The 23,035-nt window shown below is 44.8% G+C and overlaps 1 protein-coding gene across 2 annotated transcripts in view; it reads left to right on the top strand.

The window, feature by feature from the left end:
* The window catches only part of SATB2 (SATB homeobox 2), a 387,952-nt gene that overhangs the window by 186,657 nt on the left and 178,260 nt on the right, over nucleotides 1-23,035 (top strand). For both annotated transcript variants that reach the window (XM_078680507.1, XM_078680508.1), the window contains exons 6-7: nucleotides 5,816-5,918; nucleotides 6,604-6,714. In XM_078680507.1, coding sequence (XP_078536633.1) covers nucleotides 5,816-5,918; nucleotides 6,604-6,714 — 214 coding nt within the window. The remainder of the gene's footprint in view (nucleotides 1-5,815; nucleotides 5,919-6,603; nucleotides 6,715-23,035) is intronic.

The following is a 23,035-nucleotide window of genomic DNA, read 5'->3' as shown; positions in this document are numbered from 1 at the left end:
GAGTGCTTCACACAAAAGTAGAAAGTAGTGCTTGAAAATCAAGCAGAGGAAGCAGCGATGCCAGACAATAAAAATAGATTGTAAAGAGACAATGCTGCATGCTGGGACAAATGCAAGATTGATAAGCTGGGACACCAATAAGAAGCAGGCAAGTCAGAGTGACGAAAGCCAACCAATGGTAAGAAGTGGGTGTGCTCCAAGCCCTTCTATGTTCTTAATAAACCAAAATGTGGATAGGAACAGACAGTGCATTTAATGTAATGTAATGTGTATACTTGTAAAGCGCACTGTTGCCAGCCGGCGTCCTGGCGCTGTATACAGCTGGGGAACCCGTCCTGGCTTTCCCTGTGGGATGGTCCCTGCTGGGAATTCCCAAGATGGAGCCAGGCATCCCCGGCGTTGATGGGGCCATTGTGGAGATTAGGCAAGCTAATGCCCAGAGTTGCCGAGTGGGACCCCTGGTTAGAATAGGCACCGAGGCGAGAATTATCGAGTCCGCTGACCTTGGTCCACGACCCTGCCGCGTCGGGAATCGAACCCTGGTCACGGGCCGACTTCTGCTTCCGGGTCTGCCGCCTCTAACCAGTGGGCCACACCACTCCACTTATGGTCTAATAAGCCCTGAACAACACTTCCCTGCTGTTGGTCATTGTTCAGGACCATTACAGTGTTGACCTCTGCATACTGCATGCTTCATGGGCCCCTGAGATGTGAGTTTGTGGTCCATTGTAGAGTTACAATTCGATCAATTTATTTCCATCTGATCAAATTGGAAGGTAATTTAAAATGATCTTCTTTATAGGAAACGTTCTAAATCTGAAGAAAATTCTACCTGTGGAATTTACTCAATCATACAATCACTTTGATGAAGGAAATTACAAGGGTAGAGAAGTGTTCAGAGTTCCATCTCTGCAACCGGGTACACAATATATCACTGCATTCTGATGACCACGTGGAGAGAATTAGTAGGACTATTAAGTTCTGTATTATATGAGTTTAAACATTTGCACAGACAGTATAAGTAGTGTGTCGAAATGGGAACACTTTTCAGCTATGTTTAGTAACTGGAGCTTATCTGTACTTCCCTGTCCCTTGAGAGACAGTTAGGTCTGTTTGGAGGAAGCCAGTATGGGATCAGGATAGGTAAAGGGGTACTGTTGAGGGACAGCGGCTCTTCAGGCAGTAACATCAGAGTATTTGCACTGGTTCTACAGTTTGGGGAAGTTTTAAGCAGCAAGGCTGGTGATTTTCAGTGCAAATGGCTAGCAGGTGAGGTGACAATTGGAAGGCCCAAGGTACAAGATGTAGTGGAAGGAATAGCTATGCATTTTGTGTAACTACAAGTGGTTAAAAAAATATATTATCTTGAGTGCCTTGTTGTCAGGCTTCGTCAGCTTTTAAAGGTCCATGGCTGTTATGTCATTCTTTATTGCTCCCCAGGGTTTTCTTCAGTAGAAACAGTAGGGGTACTGGAGAGAGCGAGCGAGACAGAGAGAGAGATAGAGAGAGAGAACGAGAATGACTTGATGGAGAGAGAGAAGGGAGTTAATGGATCAAGGGTTGCATCAAAAAAAAATCAGGGCTGGTTTTGGTTCCCAGTCAGACTTGGTCATCGGGTGGAATACGACGGATTCTTAATCATGGCACATTTAACCAACTGCACCAATACCCATATCGGCATGCCACCTTCAGGAGAGAACTCAGCAAGAGAGCGGTGCACCACTGACAAAAAACTAACTAAGCCAAAAAAAACTAGCAAATAATTGGAATTTAATGCAGCCTGATACTATGAGTCTGAAAAATGTGGTGTATTTTTATTTTGTGTTATGAGTTATTTATTCAAAAAGTTGTCTACTGTCATTTTCATGTCATTTGCATTGAGTGGATGTGGGTCTCCTTTATAACTTTGGACCCTTTTCAATAATCTCCACCAAAATTGGCAGTCTGAAAGGTTCGCTTATGATGTATGGTTAAAATTGGTAAGGGTGGAAGTTGTTAATGGGGCAAAATGTGACTTCATATGGAGGGCGGAGCCAACCTTAACTACAGAGGGGTGACGGGACCTCTTTAATAAATGAATATTAAATGCATATAAATATGTTCATGTTGATGAAGCCCAGAAAGAGGATTGCACAGATGGCTGATAAGCGAAGGAGCATGTATATTATAAAGCGGAGTAGCATATTAGATGCCAAAGTCTTAATCGCACAAGGAATGTTTTGCACAAATGATGTTGAGCACAGGAGACACATTTCTATCTTGGGACAGCATATGCTTTTATTGCACAAAATAGAGTGGTAAAGGACCCAGCTTCCACAGGCTGATGATTTCATCCAGTTTGAGGCCTGGATTCAGTCTGATATTATTTCCCTATATGTTTTTAGTCACTAAAATAGCAGTGCATTTACCTAATGACTGCTGCAAAGCACTATGCATAGCTTCATGTTGACGTGTGTAACAAGTAGCCCCTTTGTGAAAGCTAAGCAAAATCTGAGCATTCTAAGGGCCTGATTATGAGTTTGGCGGTGCGGTGGCGGACGGCCCCACCCCCAAACCAGTGTGCGAACCCCCGCCAGATTATGAGTTTTCTTGTGCAGGTCCAGAGGTGCATGTATACTGGGGGGCACACCACAACCCCCCTGCCCCCCATCCCCCTGCATGCACCCCATGGCCCTGAGGCAGCAGGAGGCCCTGCAGAGTTAGCAATTGATAAATAGGAGTTCATAAGAACACAACATTCACAAAAAGTGCCTCCTGCTTGGGTGAGTGTGCACAAGCAAGACCAGGACAAGGTGCTGGTTGAAAGGGAAGTTTTTGGAAAGGTGAACAGTTGTAAAATAAGCCCTTCACCCCTGATCCTGGAATCAGGAGTCACCTGGCAGTACTACATTTCCACGGGACAGTCCTGCTGACAATAGAATATGAGGCACCCTCCCTGGAGATCCTGAGGGTTACTTAGATGAAAGAGACATACTTCCACTTGCCCAACATGGGAAAGAGAGTGGATGTATTTTGCTGAAACTCCAAAACGTACCAGCTGCCTGTGGGGGTAAATCAATGGCTCCTCTAGTACCAGTGACCATTGCTGAGGTTTCATTTAAGAAAGTAGGGATTTACATTTCTGGTCTCTTTGATACATACTCCTACCAGATCAGAAAACACATATATTTGTTGTGGTGACCAATGATCCCTGTTACTAGCAGGTGGTACATCTTAAGTGCATGAGTGCCTGTGTGTTCACCAACTGCATAGGAGGGATTTTTTTTAGAGGCCATGTTTACATAAAGAAAGTTGGAAGCAACTTCTTGTCCATGTACCTGAAGAAAATATGTGACGATGCTGAGTTACTTACATTCCTCCATCTCAGACCACTCTCAGGGTATAGTTTTGACACTTTAACAAAATGATAATAATGCTTATGCAAAGATTTCAATAGAAAGATGGGCATTTCAAAAGCTTCAGTGGGATAGCCTCCTATGTTGGTTGAATGTTGCCCAGTGGCCGCTCGCAGTGGGAGGACTGCAGGGCGGTGAGGCGGGGCAGGGGAGTGGCAGGGTGGGGAGGTAGTGGAGTCGGACATACAACGTCCCCGAGTGAAGTAAGTAAATAAATAAATATAACTATTTACCTTGCGCTCGCTGCATCATCGAGTTGGACGTCGTATGTCCGACTTCACTACCCCCCTCCCGCCCGACTCACTGCCCGCAGCACTCCCGCTGCGAGCCGCCACTGCTGTTGCCTACAAGGCAGCTCCACAGAAAGGAGTGTGGTTCATCCTCTTTGAACTGCACTTTATCCATCCTGTCTGGTGATTATATGAGCCAATTGATGCAAAAGGGTAAGCACACCCTACAGGGATGTTTAGATATAGTTTAAAAATTGATGCAAGTGAAGTTCCACCCTTGAGTTAGTATCAGGAGATTCAAGTTTCTGGCCATCGAATTTCTAAAGTGGCAAAATTAGAGGGCAAGTAAATAGGACCTTGTGTTATTCTCCAACATAATAAGCTCCAATTATCTAACTGAGGTTGGATGAACTGGAAAGCTAAACCAGTCTTTCCCATGTAAATAAACGTATGCCCTACCACCAGTGGATAGAATTAGCTGAACACCTTACATTCATAGACAGGTATGGGGAAAATACCAAGCTTCTTCCTGAAAAACTGAGAAAGAGGGCAGTGTGTTTGAAATCTATCTTTCCTTCATACTAAAATCTCCACGAGAAAAGGAATGGAAGTTTATTCCTATGCTTTTCTTTGAACAGGTGGACTATCAAGCTACAGCCATGGTTGATTTATGTCTTCACTGAAAACCCTTCCATTGACCAGGACCGAGCAGTTTTATCAAACTCGTGCAAAGCTGGCCAGTTCACCATGCCTTTGCGGCATGACTGATCAGCCAGCATTCGTTTCATTTCCCAAAGGTAAAGCTGCAGTAGGGGTGTGCATGGCAAATAGTAAGGGCAACAAACACAATCGTTGGTATTTTTATTTGTTTATTCCACCTTTTGGGGGACATTGATAGTTTTTCCACCCAGGAGCACCAATGTTGGGCATGACAGGAAAACTAGGCAGACGTCTCACCCAAAATAAGGTGAGCCTTCTAATGCAATGTTTACCACTGAAGGCCCTTTGGTGGCATGTTAGGAGCGTTCTTTCCCTGGTGGGGCTAGTGGCAGCTTACCATAAAAAGAATGGCCCTTCTTATGGAAAGCTGCCACTAGCCCCACCGGGCAAGAACGCTCATAACATGCCACCAAAGGGCCTTCAGTGGTAAACATTGCATTAGAAGGCTCACCTTATTTTGGGTGAGACGCCTTCCTACTTTTCCTGTCATGCCCAACATTGGAGTTCCTGAATTGAAAAAATGATCAATGTCTCCCATAACGTGGAATAAACAAATAAAAATAGCAAAGACTGCGTATGTTGCTCTTACTATTTCCCATGCACACACCTACTATGCAGCTTTAACTCTCAGTGAGGCAGGGAATGAGAACTGTTGGTGGTTGGGTGATTTCCCAAGATTTGACTGATCTCCAAATTGTCAACTTCTAAATGAGGCCCCAAGTGTCCTACAGAGGATGTGTCCCTTCACTGAACAGTGCTATTGGCCACTGTGGACCCTGTATTGCACCGTGCATATATGACGCCTCTGTGATTGCGTTCTCAGTTAGCCATCTGTAGAAAGGCGCATAAGCCGGGCTACACTTTTTTTCAAGGGAAGACTCTGCAACACTGGAAGGAACCCTGGCTGAGGTAGAAGTGTGGAATGGTCCATCAGCAATTGCACAAGAGAAAGCTGCAGAGCAATTAAGCCTATGTACTGCTGCTGCACTCTCAAGAGCTATTGTAAACTGTACTGAGAGGATAGTGCACCCTAGGCCATTACATGACGATGCCCCAAGTCAATTAGGAAGTTGCTTGACATGGACAAATAATTTGTTTTTCCTTCCAAGTGGGGCAAAGGTGAACTTTTGAGACAGCTCGGCATCACAAAACCTCCGTCCCCCAACTGGCTCTTGGCTGGGCTGGAGGACCACCTTGTTGATTGCACTAGGAAACTATTCACTATGCACAAGACATAACATATGTTTCTAAAGCCATTGATGCATTTGATTTTAAAGAACTGGGGAAGGATGTCCAATGTCCCAAAACCCATGCCACATTGTAAAAAAATGATAACCTTTCCGGGAATGGAACTTCATATGCCTTACTAGATGGGAATATGTTCATGGGATTGGTATATTTGGTTCTTGTCACCTATGTTATCTGGAAAAGAAGACTTCTAACATCGACCCCTTCTTTTCTGTCCCACAGAGTATGATCTCATCCATTGTAAATAGCACGTATTACGCGAATGTGTCAGCGACAAAATGCCAGGAGTTTGGACGATGGTATAAAAAGTACAAGAAAATGAAAGGTAAACAGATCTTACTTCGCTTTCAATTCTTTATTAGCAATGATGAATGTAAGCACTATATCTGCATATAGTTATACTGACTACCTAGAAGGGGTTGGATGTAGAAAGAGAAGCAGACCACTGCTTTTTAGTAACATTTAGAAGTGCCCTGATATACAGGAGGCCTAGTTTTATATTTCCTGTTGGCCAAACTCTTAAATGATGTGAGGGTGAAGCAAAAAGGAGCTCGAAAAGGGGCATGGAAGGACAGTACACATACATTGGTCATGTGGCTACCCTGCAATGCTAAGAGAAACTTCTCTAACTGAGAATGACCACTCTAGCCTCATCTCAGGACTCTATGGTGCTTGGAGTAGAAGGAGGGTATCGCACAAGATGAGAGGGAGTATACTTAGCGAGCACAACATCTCACATCCATTCAGTCTTCCCATCTACCCATGCAGCATTCATTTCTTTGGGTGATAAGGTATGTGTATAATGGGTTTGGGTTTTATCTTTACAGAGCAATAGGAGATGGAGTAGGGTGACCTATGAACAACACAAATAGTGTAAACAAGGAAATGAGATGCAATGTACTCTGAAGGTAGTTTCTGACCCCTAGCTAACCGTGTTGGACTCCATTGCTCCCCCCGACCATCATTCTCTGTCCCACTGCTAAACTGCCTCTTCCCCCCAACTCGCACAGGATTCTGGGTCACTTTTGCATCGGAGGAGGGGGAGTGGCCTCGCTCTGGAACCCAGAATGACGATCGGGAGTGGGTGGGAGTACGGCGGAGCCCCAAACAGGAGTCGACAGGTACGTTCATTCTGAATTTGTATTGACATAAGAATATGCTAACACAAAAATAAGAGACAGCGCAGTTCTGATGGGCTGGCTCTCCGCTGGGTCCTATTAGTTGAAAACGTGTGTGTGTATTTGTAGTTTGTATAGGAGTGTAAGGTAGGATGCCTGGACCCTGAATGAAAGAACTTTTGACAGCAAACAAAGAGCGTTTTTGGAGAGAGAGAGAGAGAGAGAGAGAGATGATGATGACGATGATTTTATATTTGTAAAACGCGAACTAATGCCCGAGGGCATCTAGGTGCTAATATCCACGTTGGAGGAGAGTTGGTAAAAGGAGAAAAAGAACCTGGTCTATGAGGAGGAAAAGAATATGGTCTTATTGATTAAAAAATCCAAGTTTCCAGAGCCTTCTTGAATGGGAGCAGTTCTTAGGGTTTTTTTAGATGCAAAGGAAGGGTGTTCCACAGTTTAGACGTAGTAATGATGAAACGTCTGCCTCCGCAGTTGGCCAACTTAAACCTACAGACCACTACGAAGTTTGCGGTAGAGGAGCGAAGAGCCATGAGTATGAGGACATACCAGCGGAACCTGTGTTTTAATTATTGGAACCAAAGACGTGCAAGGCCCTAAAGGCGATGCAAAAAGCTTTAAAATCAATCTGCGTCCTTATGAGAAGCCAGTGAAGCGAATCAAGTGCCTGTTTGGCAGACTGTTGTCGAGGGATCCCTACTAGGAGTCGGGCTGCAGCGTTCCAGAGGATCTGTAGTTTCCACAGATGTCCTTTCTGAAGATCAGTCAACAAAGTGTTGCAATCATCGAATTTGGGCAGAATGAGGGCAGACATTACTGTTATTTGAAGCTCGTGAGGTATAAAGCAGGTTTAGAATGATGAAGGTGGAGGAAGTGGTGGCATTAATCTGGTTCTTGAAAGATAGAGTGGTATCAAAAATGATTCCCAAGTTTTCTGCTTTGGTGCCAGGTGTTGGAAGCACACCTAATTTTTATGGCCACCAACTGGGTGACCAGAAGGATGTAGTCTTACCAAAACGCTTCTAGGGTTCCTATTATAGTTTAGTACTAGGGACTCATAGGTACAAAAGGTTCAAGAGTATCTGCTTCAAAAAGTTCTCTTCAGTGCAGAAGGTTTGAGCAAAAGTGTAGTAGTAGTTCCTAATCAGCAGAATTATGGACACATTAGTGGCAAACCCGAATAATAATGGTAATTCGTTGTAGGCAGTTATAAAACAGTTTGTTTATGTTAGGAGAGTCATTGAGTTATTCTATTTTCGACCAACTCATAGCTGATTTTTATGAAACAGATCTATAAAAGCAATTCATGCTAAGCACAAATATTAAAATAATCATTTCACAATGTGCAGAATTATGGAGTATTTTCATAATAAGGAGGATTGTGGAGTTAATGTGTGACGAGCAGAATAATTGAGATAACTTAAGATGGGAATAATTAGAAACCATTTTTTTCTGGCCAGAAATATTCTGTATGTAGTTCATTATGTCAAGAATTAGGAATATATTTCAAAACAAACAAAGTTTTGGCTGTTATACTTCGTGAGCTGTATTAAAAAAGTAACTAATAATAACAAAACATAGGGAGCAACTCACAAAGAACAGAGTTTTGGTGGCAATTAAGTACGCACAAAATGATGTATGTAATTTAAGATGTACAGAGTAGTGGGAGAAATTCACAAACAGGCCCTTGTGGAAGCTCTTTTCTTAAAATGCAGTAGAAGTTTGCTGTGTAACTCTTATGCTAAGACATATTCATGATGTCTCTCGAAAAGTATAAAGTGTCTTGCTTTAACCAATGTACTCTGTAAAATGTGATTTGAAATGACGCCATTGTGTTGTACCACAAAGACTCTTGTTCGTCATAAGGGTTCACAATAGTATCAGTGTTATGCCAAATTAACATTTACACTTTATTTTGGCTCTCTTTCACTTGAATATATTAAGGTCGAATCCCTAAATTATGATCTTTAAAGTACATAAGGTGCTCTGACCTCACCATACTAGGTAGAGGCCTAGTAACTGGATGGCTGCTTCACCCCAGAACCTCAACTCTAGAACACACACACTCACTCCCTACCATGACTGCGGCCCATTTGAGCTGGAATGACAAAGTCCGTTGTTCAGGATTGGAGCAACTCAAGATGAACTCCCTATGAATCTGGGTTTGTATCAGGTTCCCAAAGTCCTTACTGTCCCTGTCCTTAACCCCATGCGCGCTACGCGTTTTCCCGCTGTGTGCTGACTTTTTTAAAATCCCGCGGTTCATGACGAGCTCAGCTCGTCATGAGCGTACGACAGGCGTAACTCATGACGAGCTGAGCTTGTCATGAGTGTCGAAGGGGTTAAAAAGAAGACAGGTCCCCTACAACATATCCCCCTTGGACTTTTTCAGCTGCACCCATTGGTTCAAAAGTTGTACTTCTTGTAAGTTTTGGGGGTCAGCTAACCCTATTGGGTGGTTAGACTGGTATCTCAGTTTACCATGCAACTAGAATGGTTTAATTATGGCCGATACTAGGAGGCCCTGGTACCCCATAGTAATCTTAATATGTTTATCTCATCAAGTTAAAAACCTAAAGAACTAGAGGTTTCTTTAACTTTGATTGACTTGGTTTTTAACTATTAATAAGTTGAAACTCTCTTGAGACGATTTTATTGAGTATGTCACATGTGCCTTTTGACTTTAACTCCTGGGTCCTCTTTCCATAGTAACCCAGGGGCACACCCTATACTTTAATGGTGAACAGTTTCCGTACTCTGGACAGCTTCGGGGCATCTGTGATGCTGACGTTTTATAAGCTCGTGTTTGCCTATTATGTCTTATTGGATGTGTCCCTCTGACCCAGGGACCACTTAACAGTACTCCTCAAACATTTCAATATCCTCTAAAATGTTAGGGCTGCACACTCAAGTCTGGCTCTCTTTCTTATTTTGTTTAATGTAGCATAACTGTAAGTTTCATTTATCAATGTGCTGTTCCTTTTTAAATAACAGTGACTGTGAATGGGAATTCCCATTTATGATGTTTGTAACAGCTTTGTTATAATATATCTGACTGAAACGTGGTAGGTCTTCACGGTTTAAAGAATGGGTGTAGGAGAGTCAATGATTCACAGGCGTTGGAACTTTCCATCTCAGACCCAATACCCGCCACCCACTAGCCGCTATCCTGGTTGGAAGGAACCTCTGGACCACTGGCGGTGTATTGAACCATCTGCCGAGGGACACACATCCCGGTCATGTGGCACTACCACACAGCCAAATGGCGCTTAGATATAAGAGACAGAGGGAGTTCAAGAAATAAACATATCTTGCCTTTGGCGCCAAAATACCCTGAGACAGCCTTGCCCTTGTGGTCTCGCTATTCATACCGTGTACACCGTCTTTAATGTATGGTTTCAACAACTTCTGAATCCAGGAAACTGTCTGACACCGTTCATCCCAAAATGTTCCCTATTGTTGCTAACATTGCACTTGTTTTTGTACATTAAATATAACATGAGCTTCATTGTGCCCATCCACAGCTCTTTAGTGGGGGACTTTACCCCAGAATCAAAGTACAAAGCAGAAGAGATGATTATCATATGTTTTAGAGAGAAAAATATCCACACCATCTGTGGGTGTCCCTTATTTCTGGGGTAGAACTCCATCATATGAGACTGAGCAGTAAAGGTTAGGAATGGGCGTGAGCGCATATCAAACTATCATTCACTAAATGTGTTGCATATTTCTAGGCCCAATGGAATTATGCAGCAATGGTAGACTAAATTATGCAGCAAGTTTGGGTAAATTATGCTGCAAGAATAGGCCAATTATTCAGTGTGATGCCAAGAATTCTGAAGCAACATTATTTAAAAAAAAATGTAATACACTGTCTGGTAAATGGTTCACCTCATTAGCACCAGTTTTAAACCTGACTACAGCGATCTGCAATAAAAGATAACCAGTAAACCGTTGTAATGGGTTTGCAACTTTGCTGGACCAAACGGGCCATTTTTGAGTAATTCTTGATCCTGCTTCAGCCACATCTTTTTTTTGGTGGTGAAAGTGTAAATTAAGCAGCAGATGAGGGATATATGGAAAGTATGGTACATCCACAATAATAATGCGAAAAACACTTTGAAGGTAGAACCCCGCAAATCCAGTGGTTCTCAGTATTTCCCAGTTATTATGGTGTTTAAGGTCATTTGATCATATTATTAGCAGCATTTGGTGTCTGTGGTGTATTTTAAGTGAGGGGCTTGATGTCAGTGATTTCATTTCAGATATGAGGGTTGGGTATTGTTCAGCACTTGAGAGGCTTCCTCTGTGAATGTGAAGCATGCATTGTGTGCCTTTCAAGCAATGCACTGGTTTCTGATAGTGGGTGGTAGTAGAACTATACGGAGTCTGCCTAAGACACCACTTTGCTTGTGCCTCGTTTATGTGCATACTCTGCTATAGGGTTACTTTTCGACTCCGTTTTAGAGCAAATTGTGGTACCTTTCTATACATGTATTTGTTGCTAGCCACCCCTTAAGTTTCTTTATTCTTAGAGTGGCGCTCTTAGCTCATCAATGAGCCTCGAACAGCGTAGAACACACACGATTGTTGAACATCTATGAGAGGTCTTTATTTTTGGTTTGTAAACCTGCCCCTAAAGAGGCACTGCTTTTAATTTACAAATTACAATACACTTGTCAGCTTTTATTTTGAAAAGCAGTGGTTTGGGAAACTCGGTGGCTTCACTTCTACGTGTGTGTATTTAAGTGAGGTGGGCATCCCCAATAGACTTTAGCTGACTTTCTTTTTCTTGTCATAACATTGAAGTTGTTTAGCAAAATAGACCACATAATCTTCCCTTCTTTGTCGGAGCGGCGAGGCCTTGGGGCTCAGAATGCCGTCTTTGTGTACAGGTGCACTATGGCGCATAAGTGCCCTAAACACAGCCCCAGGGCCTTGGATCCAGCCAGACTCTGTGCACACACGGCATAAAACGCAGGGATTGCACCTCGGCGAAGGGTCTGTCTGAAGGAGGCGCACATGGCAGCTTATCTTGCCTTTGGCAGACAACAAAGGCCGGCCGCGGTTGGAGCTGGTGTTAATTTGTTCATCAGGTGAGTGGGAGGGAAGGTCGCCAGGTATGTTTGCTAGGAAACTGGACCCCTCTGAAGTTTTATCGACTCTATACTCCAAATAAATACGTCTGGGCCTGTTCGGAGGCAGACGACACCATAAAGCGCATTATGTGGCCAAGTGATAGGGCAGGCACTGTTTGATTTTGCATCGTGCTTGCACCGTTGTTGTCCTTCTTTTTATTACAAGTAGTGCCATTGGTCTGGCCAATGCCTAGGTTTAGGGTCAGCCTTTGGCAGTCTGGCGCCACCTGGCGTTGGCACGTTTGACTTCACAAACAAAATACCCTATTGGAGGAAAACCTGCAGGTTGCGCCAATGGCGTTTATTCGTTCATATACACGTCGTTGGGATTGCTCACAGCTGCAAGTATTCCGTTTGGTAATCTATTTTGAAAGTCCACACGTTTGTACAAAGTGTAGTTAGCCACATACTTTAGAACAAAAGCGAAAATATCTTCAACGTGCTAAGATTATTTAGTAAAATATGCGAACGTATGTAGCATAGAATGTATGAGCCTTCCAGTTGTGGCATTCAGAATGTGTGAATTGTTTCGAAAGTTAGAAGACATTGTAGGATTAGTTATACAGTTCAGAATGTCTTAATGTAGGTAATAAAGGTGCAGAACTATTCGCTAGGCCCGTAAGACAACGTACACATAATTCTCCAGAACAGGACATGCGCCCCAGAGATTTAACATGACATAGTTATGATTATTTATCCTGTGTGCTCTGAAAGCATGCAGTACAAATAGTTAGGCACATCCCCTATTTGAAAAGAGCCACACACTATGACCCAAAACAATGCACAGCAAATGCAGAGAATGAAATGACGCAGCACATTAGGTTCCCTTGGTAGTAAGAGGGGACAACCCTCCAGCTGGACAACGATGGACAGCGAGGCAGGACAACTCGGAACAGACAACACTCAATAGTTGCCAATCAAGCTGGGTCAGGGTGGGACAACAGTGAGTGGCAGATGGACTCTGGTGGGAGTGAAGGAGGAGAGCATTGAAAGGTTTAGAGCCGTGTTGGCAGTGTGGTGTAGAGCACCACTGTGGGGTGTTGGACACTGATGGGGAGCAAGAAATAACACCGGAACGAGGGGCAAGTAGTGTGCTAATAAAAAGTGTAAAGAACAATGCTGAGGGTTGGGTAATCCTGGCTGATACGTGCTTTGCGGCAGTAGCGGCCCGTCCCCTGCAAAAGTGGTGTGGCAGGGCTGAGGAGGGAGGTGGGGGTTTGCGGACCAAAAAAATAAACAAATTAATAAAAAGAATAAATTACATTGAACGCTGCCACCACCATCGCTGCCCACCACATTGCTCTCTTCTTTCTCCTGGGCACAGGTTCCCACATAGCACTGAGGCCAATCCTGACGCTGCATGAAAGCAGCGTCGGGATGGTCCTGAGCGCTGTCAATTTGTGCTCCCAGGTAAGCGGGGGTGTCATTCCTCTGCCTTAATGGAGGGACTCCCACTGGGTTGCGGTAAAATTGAGGAAGGCTGAGCCTATGGTGAAAGCCAAGGAAAACCATAGGTCCAGATTTGCTAGTCTTTCACAAAACAAGGCAAGTTGCAGCACTGTGTTGCCTGAAGAGGATAGAGCTGAAGTGCACCATATTTACCAAGATATGATGCTGTTCAGCTCTCTCACTGCACTGATGCGCTTGTGACTGCCTTGCGCCAACGCAGGCATCCTTGCGCCAGGACGAAGGAGGGACTGCATTGTGGACAGGATTGTTTTTGTGCCAGAAGAAATACCTCCCTTCACACACAAAAACCATCCTTAGAGGCCTATTACACTTCGTATGTGTGCTTCAGAATGCAGCACACTTGCAAAGAGGAAGCAACATGGATAAATAAAGAAATTCCGCCTCGTTATGCCGAGGTCGGGTAGCCTCACCATTTTGGGGCAAACCCAGGTTTACTGACATTAGTAAATCTTGGTCTGCATCAAAATACACAGGTAGATGCACGGGAACACCCATGCTCCATCCATATAACACCACTTTGATGCAGGATAGAGCAAGGCAGCACAAGTCACTGCCTTGTGTTATTTTGCAGGGGAAAAGTGACTCAAGGCCATTCAAATATCAATTTGCGTTGCGTTCTAAACGTAACTTAAGCACTTGCGTTGCCTGGTGCTGACTTGCGTGATACAGGGACAATGCAAATGCCTAGTAAATATGGCCCTCTGTATTGGATAGGGCCAGTAATGGGAAGTGGGGCAAGGACAGTGAAGGAGACCAGGAGGTAGAAAAGAGGGTTTGTGTGCGGTTTTGTGTCCCTTGCGCTACAAGGATTGTACGCCGCAGCTGCATGCACAAAACTCACAACGCCTCAACACCTGTGACCGAATATATGTACAAAGGATAGTAAAGTAAGAAATCATAGAATAATCTACCTAACATTTTGAGAATTAAGCTTTTAAACACCTGAGGCCCATCAAACCTAGCAGCCCCCATAAATATAACCCACATCCACAAATATGCTGTTTTTCACAAGTAAAAAGCGTGTCTCTATTTGGAAAAGGAGTCCATTCACTGCTAAAAGCATTTGCTCACATGAAGATTTTTGTGAGAGCATGGACTGAGGTGGGTACAGAGTTTACATTAAGAACCTGGAATGCCCTGTAAGTTTGTGGCACCTTTGCATTGTACAAAACGTCATCTATGACTCAATTAATCAATTTAAAATGGTGGAGTTTGCCTTGTCAAGAGCAGAAGTAAATCACTCAGGTCCGGGAGGGAACAAACCTGCCCTAAAAATTGTCGGGTAGTTGGAAAGAGGCTTCTCCGTGGAATAAATCATTTTCCTTGTGGAGAAAAAAGAAGGTTAGCACATTTGCCCATTTTATTTTCATTTTCATAAATTGTATTTATTGATTTTCCAATACTTTAGCCATTCATTCAATGCCCAAATTCACAATTAAATATCCGTCAATCAGTACCACTTTTGAGCATGCAAGAGTTCATCCTTTCTATCTGTTGCCTAGCCCAGGCATTGTGGTGTCATACGACCTGTGGGTGAAAGGAGCTGGCTAGACATGCATTCTGCACATATAAGGCTACACAGGGACATTAATGTATGCAAACCTATAACAAAAATAAATAAATAGAACTCTCACTCGGTCTACCTCTGACATGAGACATACATTCACTTTTACTGCAGGTTGTGTACACCAACTGCTCCCCCAATTCAACTGCCCCCTTATCACATGTGTTCTTATGAAGTAGTAGTATCAACACTCATCCCTCCATTTGTATGGAGTACAACTGGCCTTTGAAAACGTCCCATTTAGTCAGGGACATCTGTACACAAATGGACACAGTCATCCCAGAGATCTACAATAGGGTACTTGCATTGCCCTATTCGTTTCTCTGTGTATACCACTGTACCCTCTGCGGCCGCCCACTTCTTGACTTCTTATTTCCATCTGCACCAGGGGAGACGCCTAGGATCACCAGTGCATTGCTAAAGCTTTCTTGGTGAGAACGAAGGCCAGGTCACGAAATTTGGAGCTCATCCTTCATTTTTTGGTTGTGGGTATAGCCCCAGTAGGCATATTTCAATTGTGTGGAGGTCCATTCGACCAACCACTCTCTCCAGTCTCGCAATCACCTCCTACCAGAAGGTGGTAATCATCGGTCAGGCCTACGTCATGCGAAGAAACTCCAGAGTACAGCGGGGATAGCAAATGTCGTCAATTCCAGCGATTATGTTGAGTCTATTTGGTGAACTTTCTTTGGTATGTAAGTTATTGAACTGCGTGAATTGAAACCTGGTGCTCCTAGACACCTGGCGAGGTTGCCCCAGCACAGTAGCCCTTTCGTTATACACTGGGGGCTCTCCCCGCTGTTTCGTCCCAGTAGGTTCTTAGTTCGTCAGTGCAGTCAGAGACATTGACTGCAATGAACTATAAAGTCAGGGTATTACTTTGCAGCCTCCCCAAAATGTAAGTAATATTTGCAATGTTTTGGGGTGTGGGGGCTCAGTGTGGTGCTCTGCCCATATGTCCTCAGGGAGCACCATAGAGCAGCGTATACCAGGACTCCTCACTGATGAAGCTCTCGATTCCCAGACTATCCCATCTTAGTAACAACCACTCACCATCTGAATCCCAGCGTATGTCCATTCTTTCAGTCACCTAGTTGTAAAAAACCCTCCATGTGGCTTGGAATACCCACAAATGGAAGTGCTGGTGCGTACAGAGGGCGATGTGCAGTGTTGAGGAGAACACTCCGCCAGCAGCACAGCAAAACTTTAAGTAGTTTGTGTGAGAAGTTGGCCTGGTATATGATGCTCACTAGTTCTAGTGATCACCTTGTACCATGCCAAGCAACCCTTATGGTGCAGGTTGTAAAGTCAACCTTATAGACAAGCTATGCTAGGGGTAGCATGGACTAAGCAGTCTTAGGCTAAACTCTGTAAAGGCATGTGAAGCAAGCTGTTTTACCATACACAATCCCTTGAATACCAAATGAAAGGACACCACACAGATATATATTGAAAATATATATAGATTTATTTCTACAAATATCCCTGATACTCTTTATGAGCACAGAAGCAAATGCGTTAAAACAAAACACAGTTTAAATACACAAAAGTTGCACAATTATGGATGAGCCCTAGGGGCCACCTAAACCATATACTAAAATAGTGGTATAAGAACCACTATGGGGAAAGTGAAGAGGCCTAGGGCCTGGGGAATCGCTGGAGCTGTTCGGGACTAGCAGTGAAGAAGTCGGGAAAGGCCCGCGGGACTCGGGTGCAGTGCGGAAAGTGCACGCTTTACCAATGCAATGTCAATGGTGCGTAAAAGTTACAAAGTTAGTTATTAAGGAACCTTCCGAGTGACCTAGAAGGATGAAACTTTAGACACAGACACTAGAGATGTATACCAGTGTGGGAACACCGGCGTTGCTGAGTTACCTCACCCACAGGAAGCGAGTGCACAGGGTCGAAGTAGTGTCGGGTTTCGTCACGCAGGTCGAAGGTGCTTGGAGCTGAAGATGCTGCAGGCGGCTCGATGTGAAGAGTTCCGGTGGATCCAAGGGTGGATCTGAAGAGGTGAAGACCTGAAAGCAGAGGGGACAATGTTCAAAGTCACTAGCCAGTGACTACCGTGGAACCAGGAAGGAACCAGGCGATGTCGGGTGCAAACAGGTGATGTCGTGAAGATTGTCTCTGCAGCCACGTGGACACGAAGAGGTCAAGGACGTCCAGGAGTCGGTCACGAGCTGTCCCACGTAGGCTCTCGCTGATGGCAGTGTCGGCAACTTTATTGGAGCAAACAGGCCTTGGCTAAAGCAAGCCACGCAGGAAGTGATTCAAGCTTCTCACTCGGACAAGCAAGGTCAGAGCGGGTGCTACTTTTCAGGGGAGCAAGGGCCAATCTGGAGCAACCAGATCAGTGGTGTAGTTTGACGTTTTCGTCGCCAAGATGGCCGCTAGCCACGTGGCAAGTGGCCGGGATGGCGCGTCGAGTGGCACGGTGCAAAAGGGCCCCACGCAGATCGTGGAGATGCTGGGGGGCTGATCTTCGGTGCAAGGGCTGCTCGAGGTTGGGGCTTCTCAAACCCCAAAGCACAGCATCGAGGGTGCCTTAGGTGCTGCGCAGTCAGCTTCTCGGGGGTCTTTCAAGAGGTCCGGTCCCACGTCTCTCGGTGCCTCCACGGGTCCCTTCTTTGCAGGGACTGTGTATCGGGCTGTGAGAAGTCTGGGAGTCTGGGTCTTGTCAGGCTCTGGGCTCCGGCGGGAGGCGGCGGCAAAGCAAACGTCGAGTTGCTGGTTGGTGCCTGTGTTCACAGGGTGGTCACTCCTTGGCCACAAGGGAGATTCTCTTCCGTCTTCTGTGCAGCAGAATGTCGAAGTCCAGTCTTCTTCTGTATTTCAAGTTGATTCAGGATGATCTGAAGTCTCAGGACACAGCTCCCACTCTTATTCGAATCTGGGGGGCCGGATCACCTACTAGGTCCCTCCTCTGGGTGGAACCAGGAAGGGGGGTGGTTACACCCCCTTTCCTTGGTCCAGTTTCGCGCCAGGACTGGGGCTGGAAAGCCCCAGCACCGGTTTGAACTGGCCTATGCACAGGGACACCTTGTGTGCCCCAGGCATGTCTGATTCTATTCAGCCCTGTCCTACCCAATACACAAAATCCTGTCTGGAGTGGTGCTAGCACCTCCCCAGGCAGGAAACCCTTTGTCCAAGCTGCCCTCGCTGGAAGGACTCCCAGCAGCAGGAGGTCAGACTTGTGTCTGTGGTGGCAGCATCCATTTTGTGATGCTGAGGCTCTGTTTAACTTTAACCGGGGTTCAGGCTAGGTACATGTCGTGTCCCTCTAGAAGGGTGAAATGCTACCCCCGTCGCCAGAACTGGCGAGGGGGTAGTATTCCAATTCGTATGACACCTTACTCGACATGTTTTGATAAAGCCAAACCCAAGATAGCATTTAACCGCGAGGTTCATAATGCACTTAAGAGTATATGGTATGGCAGTATCATGAAACAGCTAAAGGACATGGTTCCGAAAGCTGCAGACAGGCTCAGCTCATGCCAGAGCACCATCTCACATATTTCCAAGCACTCTGCCTCCAGGATTGATGAGGCCTTCCATAGGAGTGGCTGATAGAAACATATGTGTCCATTTTAGGTTAGGTATAGGCATACTACACCTAAGTAAGGGGTGGTTACACCGACTTACCCCAGCTGAGTGATCAGCCAGTTGTGTCAAATATGGAGGCCAGGCCAGGGGTGGCACAATACATGCTGCAGCCCCTGGTAGGCCTTGGAAGCACCTATGCCCTGGGTACCTGGGTACACTATTACAGGGGCCAATAAGGTGAACCAGTTCCAATTTTGTTATGCACCTAAAGTACATGGGTAACAATTTAGAGAGAGAACAGCAGGCTGTGGGTCTGATTAGCAGGCCCACAGCCACATTAAGTCATAAACCAGTGAAGCAAAAAGCAAACATTTGGGGTGACCATAGGATAGCAGACCCTACTCTCCTACAGTTTGGATGCTCACACTCCTGAGGTTTGGTCCCTATTTGCAGTGCTACCAAGACTCTCTCTTGAGCCCCTCACCCATGTTACCTAGCTCTGCCAGCCCTCAGCTAGCCAGCCATCTAGCAATCCATTGTAATTGTGTAGATAGGAATATACTTTGTAATTATTGGCACCACAGCTACCCATCTTGTGGCAGACGCCTCAGAATGCCTAAAGATACACTATGTTGCCCACTGATCCATATCAGCTCCCTCAGTAATGTGTCTAGGGCTAAGGGATCCAAATTGGTAGATTTGCGAAGTATTATGTGAGTTATGGTAACATCACCATTTTAGATAGCACTATTTGGGCCATTATCGGCTACTGGAGGGAGCACTGGAATTCAGTGTTGCCCTTAAGGGATTGTAGGGTTCCCTCTAGATGTCCCTTCCGGATATCATTTTAACTGTGGTAACTTTCACCACAAGATATCAAGAGATTCGAGGTACCTATCTGCGACACCTCAGTGTGGGCCTGCTTCATGGCTAGGGAGATTGGAAAAGCGCAGGTTTTATACCAATTGTTACGTAACCCAGAGAATCTACCCAGGTTGCTGAGTAGCTGGATACCCAGCGCTAAACCTGCCTCTGCTTGCGCAAGTACAGGAGCATGCTGTGTGCATACAGTGAAATAATATGTTTGCCATCATGCAGCGTTATGCAGCCCCTTGGCCTTCTGACTGTACTATGCTGACGAGCGGTCCGACCACCAGTGCAAACAGAATAGGAGACGATGGTCAGCCTTGGCTTCTCCCCCTGCACATGGTAAATGCTCCAGAAAAACAGGAGCCTGAGCAGACTCTCTCACTTGCGGACGCGTATAGAAGTGTCACCCATTCAAACCACCTCTCTTCCAGGGCTATATGCCTATTACCACGTGAGGTAACTCCATTGGACTGTATCATTGCAGGTCTATGGATAAGATTACTACTTCTGCCTAATGCTCCTTAAGTATCTCCACAAATATCCTAAAAAATCTCCTAATATTCAAGGATGGGCTGTGCTAGGTATGAAGCTGTTCGGTCAGACCAAGATCTATAGATGCGGGAATACGCGTTCCACCAGCATCTTACAGATGATCTTATAATCTAGGTTAAGCATAGAGAGGGATCTCTACAAGGACGCCTCAAAGACTTCCTTTCGTAGCTTCGGATAGCGATAATAAGCGCTACCTTAGTGGTGGCAGCTGGTACACCTCTGTCCAACACTTCTTTATATAGTTCCTCCAAATGTGGCACGAGTACTGTTATGTACCTTTGATCAAATTCATCATGGAGTCAATCAGTACTTGGGGTTTTGTTTCTCACCAGGTCCTTGAAGGCCATTTTGATCTCTGCCGCAGTTATCGACCCTCCCAGCACCTCCCTCGCTTCGGCCGGCCACATTTGCCCTTTTTATATGTGAAAATATGTGCATGAATAATCACAAGCAAAATTAGAATTAAAAAAAATTCCATGGTCACATTGTGAAAGAACTGTGTAGAAGTCGTATTTGACGCTGTGTGTAGTAAATAATGTAGCTTTTAGATGGTAACCTGATACATTGAAAGGTTCTGCGATTCGCCCAGGATCGCACCAGTGATTATTGTGTGGAAGCTGTGATTTGAATTCAGATATCACTGTTCAACAACTAACAACATAAACCCTGGACCTCACCCGCCCCAAAAGAGGTCCTTGTCCACATGACAGATGGACCATTTTGTTCAGAAATCCTAATGTAGCAGATCACAACAAGTAACTAAACAATCCCCCAGTCCTACCAGGCTTTTTGAAAAAAATCCAAATTTGTTATAAGTTGGTCTCTCTGGAAAGTTGCAGACCCATCGCAGCCCAGAGTGCTTAATATGTTCTTTATTTTCTGCTAATGTCTCCTTTAATAAAACAGAGGGAACTAAATGCCTTATTCCTAATCAAAACCAGGACTTCTCAAACATAAGCGATGGGATAAAGTTACAGATTGCGCTTATAGAGATCTTCCCCGGTCAAGCTTTTTTCCTCTTTCTCATGGAAATAAATAAACAGTAAAATAATTATACACTCTGCAAGATCAAAGCAAAGGCGCCCTTAAACCATCACAAATAAAAACCCGCTTGGAAAAAATAAATGAAAGAGGGCATCATATTGCAAAACGCGGGGGTTAATGTTTAAATAAATAGCGGAGAGTGAATAATCAATAATTTGATATCATTAGCAACAGATGTCAGAACTGTATACAAAGGGGCAAGCTGGAGACTGGAAGTAAACATTCTCAGGGCTGCCCTTTGCCAATCACGCCCGAGATATGGGAACACAGACACTGCAGTCTGAAAACTGTGTAGGATATTTTGGGATCTGATCCGCACCACCCTAATATCAATTAACTCATTTACTCCGCCTGCCTTTCACAGCCCGCGGCTCCTTTTTCCAGCTGAATGTTCCACATGAGAATGATCCTGACAGGATTTAGGGCTCGCAGCCCGTTCTCATTTGCCGCTCGTCTGGCCTGGTTCAACGCCGAGCACTGCGTGGGACACTCACGCGCATCTAGGAACTGTCCTCGCGCAGTTAATGGCGAATGTTCCCCATTCGGAGGCGTCTAACGCAGGCCCCTGCAGTCTGGGGAGGCCGGTGGTCTGGAATTGGGGGTAGCAGCCCCTCTGGTTGCTTCACATTGTGCAGAGTGGCCTGATCATTTTATGTGACACCACTATGCCCATTTTCACCATTTTGAATCCAAGAGTGTTTTTTCGTACTTTTCCTTTGCAAGTGTAGAATCACTCGGGAGAGAATCGGTTGTACATCGGCCTCATCCGGGTCATCATAAAAATGTACGGCAGCCACAGGTGAGGAAAATGCCCTCATATTCTGTGTCAGCAGAGAGCAGTTTAGCTCCTCTCTGTGCAGATTATCCACACGCTACACAGGTAAATTGGAGAGAAACGATGGGAGTTAAACTTACTAAGGGTTTGTGTCTACTGCTGCATGGCGCAAAGCGATGCAAAACATAGTTCTGATTTATCAAGCATTATAAAAGCATGCAGGCCCAGCACAAGATTGTACAGCGCAAAGTGAATGCTTGCGCTCCACTTAGTAAGTTTCACCCTATATTTGGTGGAAGAGGACGGTAAAGTAGGACAATCAGCGGGCCACATGAAGACTATTATCATGAGGACTCTCGGAAACTAAAGCAGGGTAATAAAAAAACGACACAACCTTAATCTTCACTGCCCTGTGTCTTTCATACACCACCCTCTTTTGTGCTGCTGTTGCTCATAATTGGAAGCCACTTCCATGTCTAGCACCATCATTGTTAAGACCATTTCTTTACACTTCTCACTTCCCCATCATCGTGTGGTTCAGGATCGCTTATTCTCGAATTTTACTATGATACAGTATGCCCACTGCTCTGTTTTTCCCCTTTATGTTTTGCAATGTCTCTTTTAGATTTACACCAGCCTGAGCTTTGGAGGTAGGGGAGGCAACAAATTAACATAGAGAGCCAAGCCAGAGCCATGACCGGGTGCCGGCTCAGCTCTAAGAACCCTTGTTCGAGCCAAGCCTTGGAAATCGTTGGCAGCGAAATCACATCGAATCAGTCAAATCAAAATTGATTATAGAGCGCTGCTTATCACCCATGAGGGTATCAAGGCACTAGGTTTTGTTTTCTGCTACTAGGAGGAGATAGTTGAAAAGCCTAGTCTTTAGGCTCTTTCTGAATTGCTGCAGGGAAGGGAATATCCTGAGGTTGAGTGGGAGGTTGTGACACAATCCACAAAAGAAAATTCCCCTGCCACTGATGGCTAGAAAATGTAATGTCTCACTATTGACTGGGATAAACCTTCCCACAAAAAGACCAAACCACTCTAATAAATAAGCTAAAATGCATAAGTTGATACATAAAGTTACACTTATTTAATACAACATTCTGTCCGACATCCTTTCAATAAATACAGCATGGCACAAATTAATATCTGATTAATAATGTAAAGAGAAAACCATTTTCGTCCCTCACTTAAGCAACATTCCCACCTCCTCATCCATATCAACTCACATATCATATCACTCAAACCCTACACAGGCAACTCTAATCAATCTCACACTGTATTAAGTTCTTATAAGTGTCCACAATGTTAAATACAAAGAAACAAGTTTCATCCAACTGG

The sequence above is a fragment of the Lissotriton helveticus genome, chromosome 3_1 (genome assembly GCF_964261635.1).
Source record: "Lissotriton helveticus chromosome 3_1, aLisHel1.1, whole genome shotgun sequence".
NCBI classification, from domain to species: domain Eukaryota; kingdom Metazoa; phylum Chordata; class Amphibia; order Caudata; family Salamandridae; genus Lissotriton; species Lissotriton helveticus.
This window is presented reverse-complemented; position numbering and strand designations above follow the sequence as displayed.